Raw genomic sequence first — 16,215 nt, 5'->3', positions numbered from 1 at the left:
ATACCTTGAGTTACTTTTGAGATATGGAGGAAAAAGTGCAATTCAGCACTTTCACTTGACCTTTGACCTTTTGGCAAGAAACTTCCCACAGAATATATATTGGGTAATACATGTATACATCAAGTTAAAAAAAAAAAACCTTCAGGCACTGCATAAGGAAAGTAGTGATATTTTGAGGAGTTGACCTTGACCTTTGACCCCCTGACCTTTGAACCATGACCTCCAACTTCCCTAGATAATCACTGCCCATTGGAACAAGCATATATACTAAGTTCCATGAAGATACCTTGAACCATTTGCGAGATATGGAGAAAAACATGAATTTTCAACCTTTTTTTTTCACAAAATAACCTGTGACCTTTGACCCCGTGACCCTAGAATTCAAACAAAGTATTATCCCCCAGGATATACCCTCATACCAAGTTTGATGTAAAACCACCACATGGTTCTTGAGATATCAACAAAAACAAAACGGGACGGACGTACGTACGTACGGACGGACGGACGACCCGAAAACATAATGCCTCCGGCCACTTCGTTGGCGGAGGCATAAAAAGAAACTGATATTCAGCCTCTTAGATGTCGGTTACCCAGTGATCAAGTCTAATGTCCCTCCAATTTTATATTAACTTCAACGATTTGTGCTATACTTCATACATTCTTTGGTCGTGTATGCATACGACACTGATATTTTCATATCATACAACGATCCATGAGTATGACAGGCAACTGTCAATGAAGCATTAGTGGATATTTCTAATTGAAAGTAAGAGATTATTAAGCAGAGGGGTAAAGAGTGAGGTGTGACTTTTCGTGAATTTGTCTCCCTTTATACACTAAAATTTGTAAGATCGCAACTGCTGATCTAACATTTTAACAAACATATCGGGAAAAAAAACCCAGCGGGAATCGAACCTGTCTTCTACTGCTTTCCGGGCAGCGAAACTATACCACCAGGCAATCCCTGGTTACCGGCAGTAACATGATGAACTTGGAGCAAATACCCAAGCTCCGAAACTCCGACATTGTTATGTTAACTAGTCCACGGCGGACAAGGCATTTCTGAAAGCAATAGATTATTAGATAGAGGGATGAAGGCTGAGGTGTGCTTAATTATCTCTTGCTTTTATTTCTAAATGGTTTCATCATTTTGAATAATGAATCAATTGGTATAAGGAAAGATTTATTTCATGCTGTTCACAAATAAGAATATCTATGTTTACAAATAAGAATATTGATGTTAGCGAGATAAATGTAAAACCTCTTGGCTCAGATATAAGTCAAGTTTCATCTGAATAAAACATCATCCTTGTTCTTACAGTTGCTGTCAAAATATTAAGAAACATTTCCGAGGACAGTTTTTAGAGAGATTTATTCATATTCAGTTTACAAAATGATGTATTAAGAACTTCTGATAATTCTACCTTTTGTAGGTCAGGCAGCATCCATATTTGACAGTCTGAAGCTTTTCAATATTTATTTTATGTAACAGTAGCAGCTTGGAATGTTCATTTCTTGTATTATCGAAAGTCTTTGCTTCCTTCTCTCCTGAAATAAATACTTCTCTATACGGTTTAATTTTCATTCATAAAAGAACTACAAATGGCACAAATATCAATCTTCCTGAAATCAGAAGAACTTTATCCATGAGGCCGATTTTATAACAAGTTTCCATAAAATATACCTTTATTCCCTACACTCAAATTCAATAAATATGATATATTTAAAAACGTTATACCATGGAAGGGCATTGCGAGATTAACGAGATTGTGTGTATAAGATGAATGTCAGTTTCTTTGGTACATCCTTTATTCTGAATAGTAAGCCAATCTCGCCTCGGAAAGCTTTTGGATTTATTTGTGAAGTATTCAGTCTAGAATACTCTCTTATCTTTTTTGACTATTTTCTCCTAGTTTGTAATCGCAATTATGCATTCTTATTCCTGCGTGCATATCTGATACATGTCTAATTGTAAAGCTGTACAATGATGAGAGATTTTTATTTTGTCTTATGCAAGAAAAATGAATTCATTAAGAAAAATGCAAATTATCGACATGCAAGTCATATTCTACCTCATATAGTGCAGTAAAGAGGATAATCTAGGCAATTAAACTGGATCTAATATATCCTGAAAATTGTTGCTGCCTGGAAAATCTTGAAGGATAATAAGCATGTTGCAAATAAAGGGATTTTTCTAAAAGTCTTAAAGTAGTTAAACTTTCTGGACATAAAAGCTATGAAAATAAAAATGGTCTTATTCATTATCTTGTTCGAGCATTTCATTTTAACTCTCCTCTCGATTTCTCTTTTCGTGCAAGTTGATGGAAAATTTTAACTTCTGCGTTCAAGCCAACATTTCAGAAAATTAATTGAATTTGAGTTTGTACCCTTGCATAACCAGACCTTACGCAGGGTGACACTAAGTCTGCTCCTTACCCCCAAAACTGCACGTTGTTCATGCAATATCTTTATCAAAAGTATCCGCAATATGAAAATAAAAAGCATTGAGAAAGGTTACGCATGGCAGCAGCTAAACCTCTTCACACATTATGCAGTGGCTATTAAACAAGAGTATACATCGAAATGCTTATTCTAAATTAATGGTTTATGGCCAATTTATTTCATCTCTTCCACATCAGTTAGACAATAATCAGGTAGTCCTTGCTGTAGTCCTACTCGATGGTAATCATTTTATCGTCCCCTCGCAACATTTATTTTGATCATGATTGGTGAGCAGGTTTTCTGAAGCTCCTCAAGCTGCTGTGTTATCTCTCCCTCGGTCGCCTTGTAGTTGGAATCCAACCACTGAAGAACTTTTTCTGCAGCCTTGGTGACCTTTTCTATGTCACCAGCGGTTAGCTTCCTCTCAGCTAATGTTCCGGTGACAGCGGATTTAACGCTGTACGCGTAGTCCTTCAGTTTGTTTCTGGAAGCATTTATTTTCCGGTGAAGGTCATCCTGAAGTCTGAACTCCTCAGCGTCGCTGATCATGAGTTCAATTTCTTCCTTGGATAGACGGTCTCTGTTGTTGGTAATCATGATATTGTTGCTGCTACCTGTGCTCTGTTCCTTGGCTGTCACATTCATAATTCCATTGGCATCAATGTCAAAGGTCACTTTGATATCTGCAACACCTCTTGGTGCTGGTGGAATCCCTGTCAGCATAAACTCTCCAAGTCGGTTGTTGTACTTTGTGTGTGCCCTCTCTCCCTCATACACTTGAACCCGCAGGCGAGTTTGGTTATCAGAAACCGTGGTGTAGGACCCAGTTGCCACGGTGGGAATTGTCGTATTTCTTTTGATTACTGTTGACATTTCGAAACCCTCGACCTCAATTCCGAGAGAGAGTGGGGTTACGTCAACTAGAACTACATCTTGAATTTCTGCGCTTCGATCTCCAGACAAGATAGCTGCCTGGATTGCTGCACCGTAAGCCACAGCTTCATCTGGATTGATGGACTTGTTAAGGTCCTTGCCATCTAGAACCTCCTGTAGAAGCCTCCGGACCTTGGGAATACGAGTTGATCCTCCAACCAGCACAACAGTGTCGATGTCTCTTTTGTTGATATTTGCATCAGTAATAGCCCTCTCAACTGGGTCAAGGCACTTTCTAAAGAGATCATAGCAGAGGTCTTCAAAACGAGCTCTGGTGATTCTTGTGTAGAAATCAACTCCTTCGAAGAGAGAGTCTTCCTCGATGGTGGCATGAGGACCAGCTGAGAGGGTTCTTTTTGCACGCTCAGCTACTGTGTGAAGACGTTGGATGGCTTGTGGGTTGTTTGTGAGGTCCTTCTTGTGTTTGCGCTTGAATTCCTGAGAAAGATAGCTGACCAGCCTGTTGTTAAAGTCCTCACCACCAAGATGGGTGTCTCCAGCAGTTGACATGACTTCGAAAATATCATCATCGATCGACAAGATGGACACATCAAATGTGCCTCCACCAAGGTCAAAGATCAGGACACGCTGTTCCCCTTGAACCCTCTTATCTAGTCCGTATGCCAGGGCAGCTGCCGTCGGTTCATTGATGATGCGAAGAACATTTAGCCCTGCAATTACGCCTGCATCTTTGGTGGCCTGTCGTTGAGCATCATTGAAGTAGGCAGGAACAGTGATGACAGCATCAGTTACTTCTTGACCCAGATATGCTTCGGCCGTCTCTTTCATCTTGGTCAAAACCATTGAGCTGACTTCCACTGGGGAGAGGATCTTCTTTTCCCCCTTGTATTCCACCTCCAGCTTAGGTTTGCCTTCTTGGTCGATCACCCTAAATGGCCAGTGCTTCCTATCAGCTTGTACACTCTCGTCTGTGAATCGGCGACCAATCAGCCGCTTGACATCAAAGATTGTGTTCTTAGGGTTCCTGTAGTGCAAGAGAAATTGAAAATGAAAGTACTTGCAACGAAGTAAGACTGTCGCAATTATCGTCATATCGAAATGAATAGAGATATTTTCACAGTCTTCAAAAACAGATATTACAAATACAAAACCTTCTAGCATGATAAGCCCAGCGTTGCCCAAACTTTGGCGGCCACTTAAAAGCATGTAGTCCAGGCTAGAATTTAATTTCAGTGTCAAATCTGTCTTTAGTCACGGCGCTTAAACCTTGGGCCCCATTTCATAAAAAGCTGCTATGAAACAAATCTTGCTTAAATTGGAAATTCAGTCCAAATATAACTTAAGTCTGATAAAAAAAGAGTAAAATATTACAAGTTCAACGGTAAAACTTTAACCAAAATCGGGGGAAAATTAAGAAAGTTATGACATTTTGAAGTTTCGGGTTTTTTTTTTTTTCAGGAAACAGTTCTTGAACGGTCAATATGAATATGCAACTGCCAAGTGAGCATGTCATCCCCTAACAACTTGCCATATATTTTGTACATAAAATTTTGAAATTTCCAGTCTTTCATACAAACGCAATTTTGCTTGAGGCTCAATTCCTGGTATATCTAACTGATCACTATTGTTAAGTTATTCAACCAGGAATAACATCATGTTTCAGACTTCAATGGCAGAAATATTGAATTTTCGTCATTTTGTATACACGATCAATGGAAAATAGTGAGGTTATTACATGGTTAGCTCACTCATTTGCAATTCTATATCCAATGTATAAGAATTGTTTTGAAGAAATTAACTTCAAAACTTCAAATTGTCATACATAACTTCCTTATTCTTCATCCGATTTCAGTCACATTCTTACCATTTAACTTGTAAGACATGTAAGATTCCACTCTTTGTTATCAGACTATCTTATATTACTTTGGACTGGATTTCCCCTTTAAATCACAAGTACAATGGTAATGACACATATCAAATTCTTGATAGGTTTTTTGCTATTCTTAAAGGAGTGCATGGTTATCCTAACATGTTATTTTCTGTAATAGGACTCTAGTGGCCCTCCTCCCTCTTTCTCTGTTGGTCTATTCATGAAAAAAAAAAATAAGTGTCAAACCAACCACACGCCACAGCACCGCATGTAGCAAAGACGCAAGTCATCATCATGATGATGTAGTAACCCTCGCCCACCCCCCCCCCACCCCCAGCCGAATCGATTTCATTGTCACATGCCTTCATTCTTTATCAAACCTTTGCGTTTTTCCCTGGATGAACGCAAAATTGATAGCCTATAACCTTGATGAGCATGAGATGAAATCCTTTGCTTGGTGATGATGTGAACGTTTCCCGTGAAGCGTTACTTCTCTTTAATTTTCTTTTCTTTTTTTCTTCCCCACAACTACCCATATTAGTCCAGGCTAGGCTCATAGAAAGTGCACCTAACCTTTTTTTTTATATATATACAATGTTTTTTATGGTTTCTTGTCAATTGGAGGCTGCTGATTCCAAATCCGATTGATGCCACTCGCGTAACCTTGAGCATTTTCGGCAAAACGCAAAAATCCAAAATGGCCGCCAGATATGCTAATTTGGCCATGATGATCCCAGTTATGTCAATTTTATGACAAATTATTCCATCAAAGTTTTTAAATTCTTGTTCCTTGAGTAATTCTACTTGCACATGCAAGAAATTTTTCATTCGAAGAGGTACATTTAGTATTTTAAGCTTATTTTCAATTCAAAATGGCCGCCACTCCTATACTCATGTACTATATGAATGGCAAAAAAAAAATATGCATAGAAATAGAAGACGAATTTTCAGTCACATACCTACGCTTTTATCAAGTTTTGCATGTGCAATGCAAATCTGATGAGTGCCACTAGCAAAACAAGCAAACAATCAAGCAAACAAACAGAACGTTTATTGTTTTTAGGCTTATTATGTTTTTCTTAATTCAATACAAAACTTCAAAATGGATGCCACTCATATACCCCTGCACAATATGAACGGCAGAGCGTGTGAAATAAAAAAAAAAAAATCTTCTTTTTTTCTGTCACTCAGGTACACTGTTTACCAATTTGTGTGCTGAGTATAAATCAGAAGGTTGTTACTAACAAAGGCTGTTTTATTTTTTTGATGCAAACATCCAAATTTGCTAACTCAATCTGAATTCTCCCTAGGTATTTGAAAAAAATCCACCAAAACTTGAATTGACGCCAACATCAAGATCGTTTATCAGGAATTATTAGACATGAACATTTAATACTTACTTGCCTTGAGATGTTCAACATCAAAATATTAATTCTGATTTACTGAATTAAAAGGCTGAATGCTAGATGATGACACAAATGAAATTTCCAATTAACAGTCCTGTTCTACATTATCTAAAAGCGATATTATACAAACTTTTCAGTCCCCTCATCCGAGAAAGAACATGAGGCAGGGGAAAGTGGAAAAGGGGACCACCTCGCTTCCTGTTGTCAAATCTCTGAAATGAAGACAATGCCCCAAAGTTTTTAATGTTAACCCAGATGAATTATGTATGGTAGATGAATTTTACCACCGTTTTTTTCGGAGTGAATGTGTTTGAGTATAGGTCTATGATGTCGAGGGAGACTCTGAGATCTGTACAGTGCTGCCTCATTCTGAAAGCAGTGTTCTAACAACTTCACACTGCTTGTCTTTAATCTTCAGCATTTGCAGATTCAGGATTGCTCTCGGTAACCAGACCAGCTGTGTTAGGACTCTGAATGATGGCCTCCTTAATGGTGGCTGCAAACTAACTCCACTAGAGGTCTTTTTAACATATGTGGTGACATTACATTCACTTCACGTAGGAAGTTTGCAGATGATCTTGCCTTTACGTCTCATAGAAAGTCCTTGGATGACATGAGCCGAGTACTGACCCATCTCAAGACAATAGTGGAGAACTTCATCTTCTGGAGACTTTGCCCCAACCTTTATTAGATTATCATCAGACCCACGCCTTCCATCTTAGTAACCATCTTGCCAACGCTATGTTCAAGGTAGCCCTCTCTGGCAAGCCTTCCAAGTATAGGCTAAGGAAGTCCACCCTCCTTCACTGGCACTCGATCACTCTCCCTCACACTGGAAGGAAAGGATGGCCAGTGTCACCAGTGCCGTCAACACATACCCTGACCTTCCAAACACGATAGAATGGGGGGGGGGGGCGCATTTCATGAAGCGTTTTGTCTGACAAATTTGCTCTTAGCCAATCAGATGCAAGGATTTAATAGCTTATAACAGTTTGTCAAAAAGAACAGATCTGACAAAACACTTCATGAAATGCCCCCTTGAACAACCTGCCATCAATGCGCCTGAAATCCCACAAGCCTAGATTTCCCTACTGTAACTTGAAAGCTTTGACCCCAAAACAGGTTGGGGCAGATGGTGGTCTGATGTCATCTCTGATACCACCCAAGTTACCTAAAACACTGTCTCTGGCCTGGCAACAAAGCCACAGGGCTTCAACGGGTGGTGATAAAGCAAGTCTTCATGTTTTCATCCTCTTTCTATGGCAAATAATCGCCCTCTGACCCCCGAAGAAGTGCTGAACATCACCAGATGTGGTTGCAATTAAAACAATTATAATGCAGGACTCATATGCATCTTTAGCCTGAGAATTCTGCAAATTTGGGGCTGATGTCGCCTGCTGCTAAACATACAATTAAAGGGTTCTTTAAAGACGATAAAATGACAGTTTTAGTTTTAAGACAAGACTGAATGAGATCATGATGTCAAAGTGTATGTTATCAACACTTGGGAACTGTGAGAGAGCTAAAAGTCGTATCTCACATTGCTCCTTGGTTGATGTTTAATGAACAGTTTGTACGGTATTGCATTAGGACAGTTCCGTTTATGCCTTCAACAGTTTTTGTTGTTGTTTTAATTCAAGAAGAAAATCAGGTTTGCTCGATAATATCAAGGCGGCACTTCTAAATTAAATTATATCAAAATGATGGAGGTTATGATCCATTTCGAACTCGCCTCAGGACTGCCCCCCCCCCCCCCAACTCCTTGCTGGAAAAAACAAAATATACAATGTCAAGGGTTTTTAGTTGTGTCATTAATGTCCGATGTGTTTTTGTCTGCAACCATGTATCTCTGCACTTACTGTATAAGATTTTTCTGTACTTTGTTAATATGGTTTTAGGGGAATGCATATTACAAGCTTTGCTTTCTAGCTTCCCCTCCATTTTCAACGTTATTTGATAAATACCATGTATCTAGGCTCCTTAATATATTGTGTTAGTATTACATTTTTTTATTCAACCGGCATGTAGAATATGATGGTATATTGATTCCTTGCGAGACGTTTAGTGAACTTATATTGTCGAGACTTTTGTTGAGACAAAATGAAATGTATAAGAAATTGTGTTCAACATCGTAAGGTTTATGAATATTAAATGCTCATATATGCCCCCTGTATATTGTAAGTGACACCCAACATATTGCACATGCAACACTTCATGACAGCGTAGGTATGGGACTGGAAATACAGTAAATTTGTTCTATACTTCCATGCATGTGTTTTGCCATTCATATAGTACATAAGCATAGGAATGGCGGCCATTTTGAATAAAAAAAAATGAGCTTTAAATGCTAATGAACCTATATGAAGTGAAAATTCGCTTGCAAATGCAGATGGAGTAACTCTAGGAACAGAAATGTACAAAGTTTGGTGGAATAATTGGTCATATAATGCACTTTATTGTTTTTATCACGGCCGAATTAGCATATCTGGCGGCCATTTTGGATTTTTGCATTTTGCCGAAAATGCTCAAGGTTACGCGAGTGGCATCAATCGGATTTGGAATCAGCACCCTCGAATTGACAAGAAACCATCAAAAAACATTGTGTATATCAAAAAACAAGTTTGGAGATTCAAATGTATTCCCTTCTATATGTTGAAAGTTGAGAACTTTTGATGGTTTCACCCCTACTAAGATGGAGCTGAAGCCGAATCTGCATGATGTATGCCTTGCATTCTCTAAGCGTTTTGAAAGACTCAAGATGACTGGTAGAATGGCTCCAAAAAAAAGTGAAATTACAATTTGCTCCTTCATCCTGAACGAGGGCATGTTAAAGACAATATGTACCATTTGCAGATATAACAAAAACCCAGTATTAGTGCTTCAAAATAAAAATATTTCCAGACTAAACCGTCTACAGTTATGGTTTAATGAGAAAAATAGTGATATCTCCTTGTATTTTAGGCTTAAAGGGGAAGGCTAGTAGCTGATGAGAGGGAATCAGTGCGAATGCTGGGGGATGATTGTTCCAATTCTTGTGGAATTCATTTAAGAGTACATTATATATCTATTGTTGTGTGAAAATTATTTGCTTCGGAACGGTCTCATAGTCAAGTAATGTGCAGCTTAATGCCCCGTCATTGACCAGGCATGCTAACCTGGAAACATTAAACTGCACATTACTTGAATATGAGACCATTCTGAAGCAAATAATTTTCACGCAACAATAGATATATAATAGGGAGCTTTAGATTTTAGACGCGCGGACGTTCAAAGGGAAAAAACATAGTCTGAGCGTGCGCTTCTGCTTGACGTGCGCTTCTGCGCACGCTCAGACCATGTTTTTTTTTCCCTTTGAACGTCCGCGCGACTAAAATCTAAAGCTCCCTAGTGTGCTCTTGAATGAATCCCATAAGGATTGGAACAATCATCTCCCAGCATTTCCACTGATTCCCACTGATTCCCACTGATTGGTCGTCTATTTTTGACTCAAATGATGTGAAGTTGTCATTTGAATATTTTATGCATAATACTCAACTGTTATATTCCAAAACGAAGAGAAAAGTCATCCAACTATAAAAAGGTACCCAGGTTACCTTGGATTTCTAAATCACTTTTGCGTTCAATAAAAAGAAAGAATAATTTATATTACAAATTCAAAATGAAACCTACTAAGCAATCAAAACTGAAATATACTAGTTATAAAAATACTTTGATGAAAATTATACGTATTGAAAAGAAAAGATATTATATTAAGCAGTTACAATTTTATAAGCATGATATGCAAAATACATGGAAAGTTTTAAAGCAAGCAATGAATATATCAAATAACAAGTCTAATATTACTAAAATTAGATCTGATGATAAAATTTATGAAGATCCTCATTATATTTGTAATATTCTGAATAATCATTTTTCCTCCATTGGGGAAAATCTTGTAAGCAAAATTCCTTCTTCAAATAAACATTTTTCTAAATTTTTAGGTCCACCAAATTTACACTCATTGTTTTTTAGTCCAACATATAGTCAGGAGATAATCAATATTGTTTCTGATTTTCGTTTCCAAAAAAAAGTGCTGGACACGATGACATCAGTAATTTTCTGCTGAAGGGGGTAATATCTTCAATTGCGGATCCTTTAGCTCATATATTCAATTTATCTCTCTTTTATGGTATTGTTCCTGAAAGTATGAAAATAGCAAAAGTCATTCCTATGTTTAAAAAAAAGTGACAAATTAGATGTTAATAATTATAGACCAATTTCTTTGTTATGTACATTGTCCAAAATTCTTGAAAAATTGTTTATAAAAGAACTATTATTTTTTTGAAATTCAACAATATACTCTCAAATACTCAGTTTGGTTTTAGGGAAAAACATAGCACCTCACATGCATTATTGAGTTTTGTACAAAAAGTAGCACATGCTATCGACAAATCGTCACATCTCATAGGTTTGTTCCTGGACTTCTCCAAGGCCTTCGACACCATTAATCATGATATTTTACTTAATAAATTGCAACATTACGGAGTCCGTGGGAAGGCCTTGGAGTGGTTCAGGAGCTACCTCTTGAACAGGAAGCAATATGTCTCTTTAAATGGTTGCAATTCACAAATGTTAAATGTGGGGTCCTAAACGGAAGTTTATAAGGTCCGCTTCTGTTTCTTATTTATATAAATGATTTCTGTAGATCATCAGATATTCTTTCTTTCATTCTCTTTGCGGATAATTCAAATTTGTTTTTTTCGCATAATAATCCTTTTACCCTTGTAAATACATTAAATTTTGAATTAGAAAAAGTTGCTCAATGGATAAAAGCTAATAAATTATCTCTCAATCTTCAAAAAATAAAATATATGCTTTTCAGCAACTCCATTGAGGCACTACCTGTTGATATTATTTTTGATGGCACACCACTGGAAAATGTCTCTTATATCAAATTTCTGGGAATAACAGTTGATAATATTGATAGTATATGTAAGATTATTTCACGAAATATTGGTATAATCAACAAGATTAAATTTTGTCTTCCTTTGTCGTCCCTGCTTACATTATATTCATCCCTCATATTGCCTTATTTAAATCACGGTATTCTTGTATGGGGAAATACATATCAAACTATTTTGGATAAATTACTTCTGCTACAAAAGAAGTCACTTCGTATTATATGTCACACTGCATATTTGTCTCATACTGATCCGTTATTTTTTGAAAATGAAATATTTAAAATTAAAGATTTGTATTTGTTTAATTTAGGACAATTTATGTGTAATTACAATAAAAATAATCTTCCATATATATTTGAATCAATGTTTTCAAAAAATCAATTTGTTCATAATTATCTTACAAGGCAATCCAACGAATTTCATTTGCCATTTCTTAGGACTTTGCTGGCTCAGCAAACCTTCATCTACGAGGGGCCAAAGTATTGGAACTCACTTCCCAACGACATAATAACAGCACAAACTTTGAATTCTTTTAAGAACAAATTAAAATTCTTTCTGTTGAAATCTTATGATGTACAACCAAATTAGGTTCGGTTTCATTGTCTCAATCAAGCCGTTTGTTTTTTTTTTTTTTTACAAGTATTAAGATATCACACAGAAATCATCTTTAAAGGAAAACAATCTGTCTTACATAAGTTTACCTAAGATATTTCTTTTATTGTACCAGACAACAGTGAGTCTATTCTCTTTCTCTTTTTTATATCCGTTCCTATGCATTCATACCGGCTTATGCACCCAATCAATCGCAATATCGAACCAGGGAGCGTTTTATTGTTTTATTATTGCATTTCCATCATGAAGTACAGTATGCTTGTGTCCACGATGGCGTGTGTTGTACCATAGTCTCATTTCCCCCTTTTTGTTCTTTTTCTTTCTTTTTGTTCTTTTTCTTCTTCTTTTTTTTTCCTTCCTAAGTTAATTTCATGTCAGTTGACATTGGTTTCTTTGATTTTGTGTACGTATTTTTCGAGGGTCCCATACCCTACAAGCTTTGCTTTTTAGTGGGACCCTCCATTTCCATTCGAATCTTTGTATTAGGTATATGTATATACCTTAGAAAGGAAATTCTTTTGTTACTCGTGACCACTTGTACGTTTTCTTTGAAATTGTTACAAATATGTTCTGTATATGTATTGTATATATATAATGTTTCTGTTTATTCAATGAAAATGGAAATAAAATTGAATTGAATTGAATTGAATTGATCAGTTACTAGCCTTCCCCTTTAATTGCATATATATATACATATATATATATGATACAAGTGATATTCACTATGCATCAAAGATAATTTCTTGAACATTTATAAAATCACTGCTCCGAAAGGTAAACAGGACCTTTAACTGATATATCGTCTTACTTGATTGTTACCATTAGGTAAAATTAACTGATTTTTATTAAATTCATCTAGAACACTCATCAAAATGATGATCATTGAAATAGGACCTCCACGTATAGCCTAAGCCGATTTACTTCTCAAATTCCACATTTCCCTACTCTGAGAGATGGGAAATCCCCCTCCCCATAAATCCTCAAACAGTTTCGTCGCCTAGATTTTTACCTCTTTCTCAAATCAAAATGTTGGCATGTGTGACATGTCAATAATCGTGGCCAGCATTTTGCCTCATTTTCTGCATAGTTTGTCCTTTTCTCAATTTATATGTTGTTAGCGGGTCTAGGTCAATTTACCCCCGGAGCAATTACCCCGGACCTAATCCTAATCCTGAACCTAATGCTTACCCTACCCAAACTCCTAACCCTTAACCTAACCCTAAACTTACCCAAACTCCTAACCCTAAATCTAACCCTAACCCTAATCGTTACTCTAACCTTACCACTTAGCAGTATTTAGCCGGGGGGTGATTGCCCTCGGGGAGGGGGGGGGGGGGGTAATTGCCCTCGGGAGGTAAGTGCCCTGGTATGCAAGGTGATATCTCACAAGTACAGAAGACGATTCTAATTAAATCTAGATAAACGAAGGAGTCAATTTACTCACATAGCAACTTGGTTCTTGGCGGCATCTCCGATGAGCCTCTCCGTATCGGTGAAGGCGACACAACTCGGCGTGGTTCTGTTTCCCTGGTCGTTGGCAATGATCTCGACTTTGCCGTACTGGAAGACAGCCACACACGAGTAGGTCGTTCCCAAGTCGATTCCAATAGCTTTTGCTTTACCTGGTGCCATACTTTTCTTGATTCGACGTTTTTCTAACTGTTCAAAGGAATGCAAAAAAATAATAATAATAATCACCCCGATAAAATCTGAAATCTGTACTTCTACTCCTGCCCGATAGAATTTTGCTTCGTCACTTGCTGCTCGAGCCACTCACAAAACATGGTTCGATTTCTTAATCAGGTGTGCAAAATGTAGCTTTTACTTAGTACTGTAAAAGTAGATTGCTTCGTTGTTTTCAACCTGTGGCTTGACAAGGAGCCGTCAAATATTAGACTGAGCTTCCGTATATGCCAGCGTCGTAATTTATATGGCTGTCCGTCAATACGATCTTGCACAATAATGGCTCTGAGACAGCTTTACAGAGGGGAAGTGATGAAATTTAGCTCACTACGAGGACGCTTAGGCAGAAATAACACAATATCACTATAGTGGTAAAAAAAAAAAGTCTAGAAATATCCGAGGGTCGCCTGCATGCATCAGAAGTTCGCCATCAGAAGTGACAATTATGACACCCGTTACAAATGACGGGAGACAAAATTGACAGGAAAATATGTATAGCTAGAGTATTAAAGTGAGAGGCACGTTCTTAGAATAAAGTCTTGCGGGACTATCGTTACAAATCTGTACAATTAACTGTGTCCACAGATATGCCATGGGCATGGCGTATGCCGGTAAATGATATCTGTTACAAAAGCAGTCGAACCAAGAAAGCTTTCGCCCGCGAATTTAACATTAACGCGTTTGAACGAATAGTGTATGATTAATATAGCATTGTTTCCAAATCTAATGTCTACATTACCTCTAGATATACATCCTAGGCAGACGGTTGGTGACGATACTTCGTGGGAAATATACTTGTCTTTAGTTTTCGATGTGCAGGCTCAAAACGCAGGGCAAAGTACACTGTGCACAGTGCAATGCCAATGGAAGTGGAAAGGAGTTCATTGAGGATTATGAGTGGGGAAAACCCACCCAGTGAACGGTTTAGTCTTGCTTCAGCCAGAATGAACAGTGACTGTTTTTGTAGAACAATATCATTGCAGGAATGTTTATGTGTGATGCACTGTCTCCTATTTGTAATTGTATAAAACTTAGTCTTTTCTTTTCTTGATTATTCACTACGTGTTATGCGATATACAACCGTTGTTGACTACTATCATTGTCATTATCATTATCATTGTGTGTTCAGCCAGGTAAACTGTAATCTCTCATGTAGTCATTTTAAACAAATAAGTGTGCTGGAACCTGGATTGATTTTAAAGGGGATGGCTAGTAACCGATCAGTGGGAATCAGTGGGAATGCTGAGGGATGATTGTTCCAATCCTTGTGGGATTCATTTAAGAGCACATTACTGCTGTGTGAAAATCATTTGCTTCAGGACGGTCTCATATTCAAGTAATGTGCAGATTAATGCCCTGTCACTGACCAGGCACGCTAACCTGGAAACATTAAACTGCACATTACTTAAATATGAGACCATTCTGAAGCAAATAATTTTCACACAACAATAGATATATAATGTACTCTTAAATGAATCCCACAAGGATTGGAACAATCATCCTCCAGCATTCCCACTGATTCCCACTGATCAGTTACTAGCCATCCCCTTTAATGTTGATTAGAAAATGAAATACCCCTGTCTGTCCTGGATTCTATAGATTTATGCAACTATAGCCTTGTTTTAGAATACATTTAAGCAGAATATCCATTTCTCCTGACTGCGTATCCGATGAGCCGTTCTGTTTTTTTGGTGAAGGCGACGTAACTCGGGGTAATCCGGTTTCCCTGGTCGTTGGCAATGATCTTTGGGGGCAAATTATTTGTTTTATAGGGCCCCATTTTTTTCTCTCCCTCTCCTTCTTTCTTTAAAACACAACAACAATGATCTCGACTTTGCCGTTTTGAAAGACACCGATACACGAGGAATTCATTCTAAGGTTGATTCCAATGACTGAATCTTTTCCTGGTGACATATTGTATTCTAATTTGATCTTTGTCATGAATTCATGCTAAGCACATTATCAATGAAAAGTTGAAATTATGTGTATTTAACAATTGGCTTTAAAGCGTGTTCCAGAAAAAAAAAAACGAAACAGAGTTTCATTACAACTTTTTTCTATGAAAATCATTAATATGCTTTATGAGATATTATATCAATGGAGAGATATGCTTCTCTTCTTTCATTTTGATGCAGAACTTTATGATCATATTTTATGCAAGACTGAGCAGAACAATGGACAGTGGCGCTGCCAAATTTTCATTTGCATGTGCAAATGGCGACTATAATTGACTTTTCCAGACTTGAAAATGAAAATTTGGTATCACCACTTTCCATTTTTTAACTAAGTCATGATTGAATTATGAACACTGATTTGTGCATCAAATGAAAGAAGAGAAGCGTATCTTTCCATTGATGTAAATCTTATA

General features: G+C 37.3%; 1 protein-coding gene across 1 annotated transcript; it reads right to left on the bottom strand.

Annotated features, from left to right (window-relative positions):
* Nucleotides 1-2,691: 2,691 nt before the first annotated feature.
* LOC140229503 (heat shock 70 kDa protein IV-like) lies at nucleotides 2,692-13,796 on the bottom strand. The gene is made up of 2 exons (XM_072309752.1): nucleotides 13,609-13,796; nucleotides 2,692-4,360 (listed from the first exon to the last, which is right to left on the bottom strand). Exons 1-2 carry the CDS (start codon nucleotides 13,794-13,796, stop codon nucleotides 2,692-2,694), a joined length of 1,857 nt encoding a protein of 618 aa, XP_072165853.1.
* Between the last annotated feature and the right edge of the window lie 2,419 nt (nucleotides 13,797-16,215).

The sequence above is a fragment of the Diadema setosum genome, chromosome 6 (assembly GCF_964275005.1).
Source record: "Diadema setosum chromosome 6, eeDiaSeto1, whole genome shotgun sequence".
Taxonomy (NCBI): Eukaryota; Metazoa; Echinodermata; class Echinoidea; order Diadematoida; family Diadematidae; genus Diadema; species Diadema setosum.
Note: the sequence above shows the minus strand (reverse complement) of the source record. Positions and strands in the feature narration are given on the sequence as shown.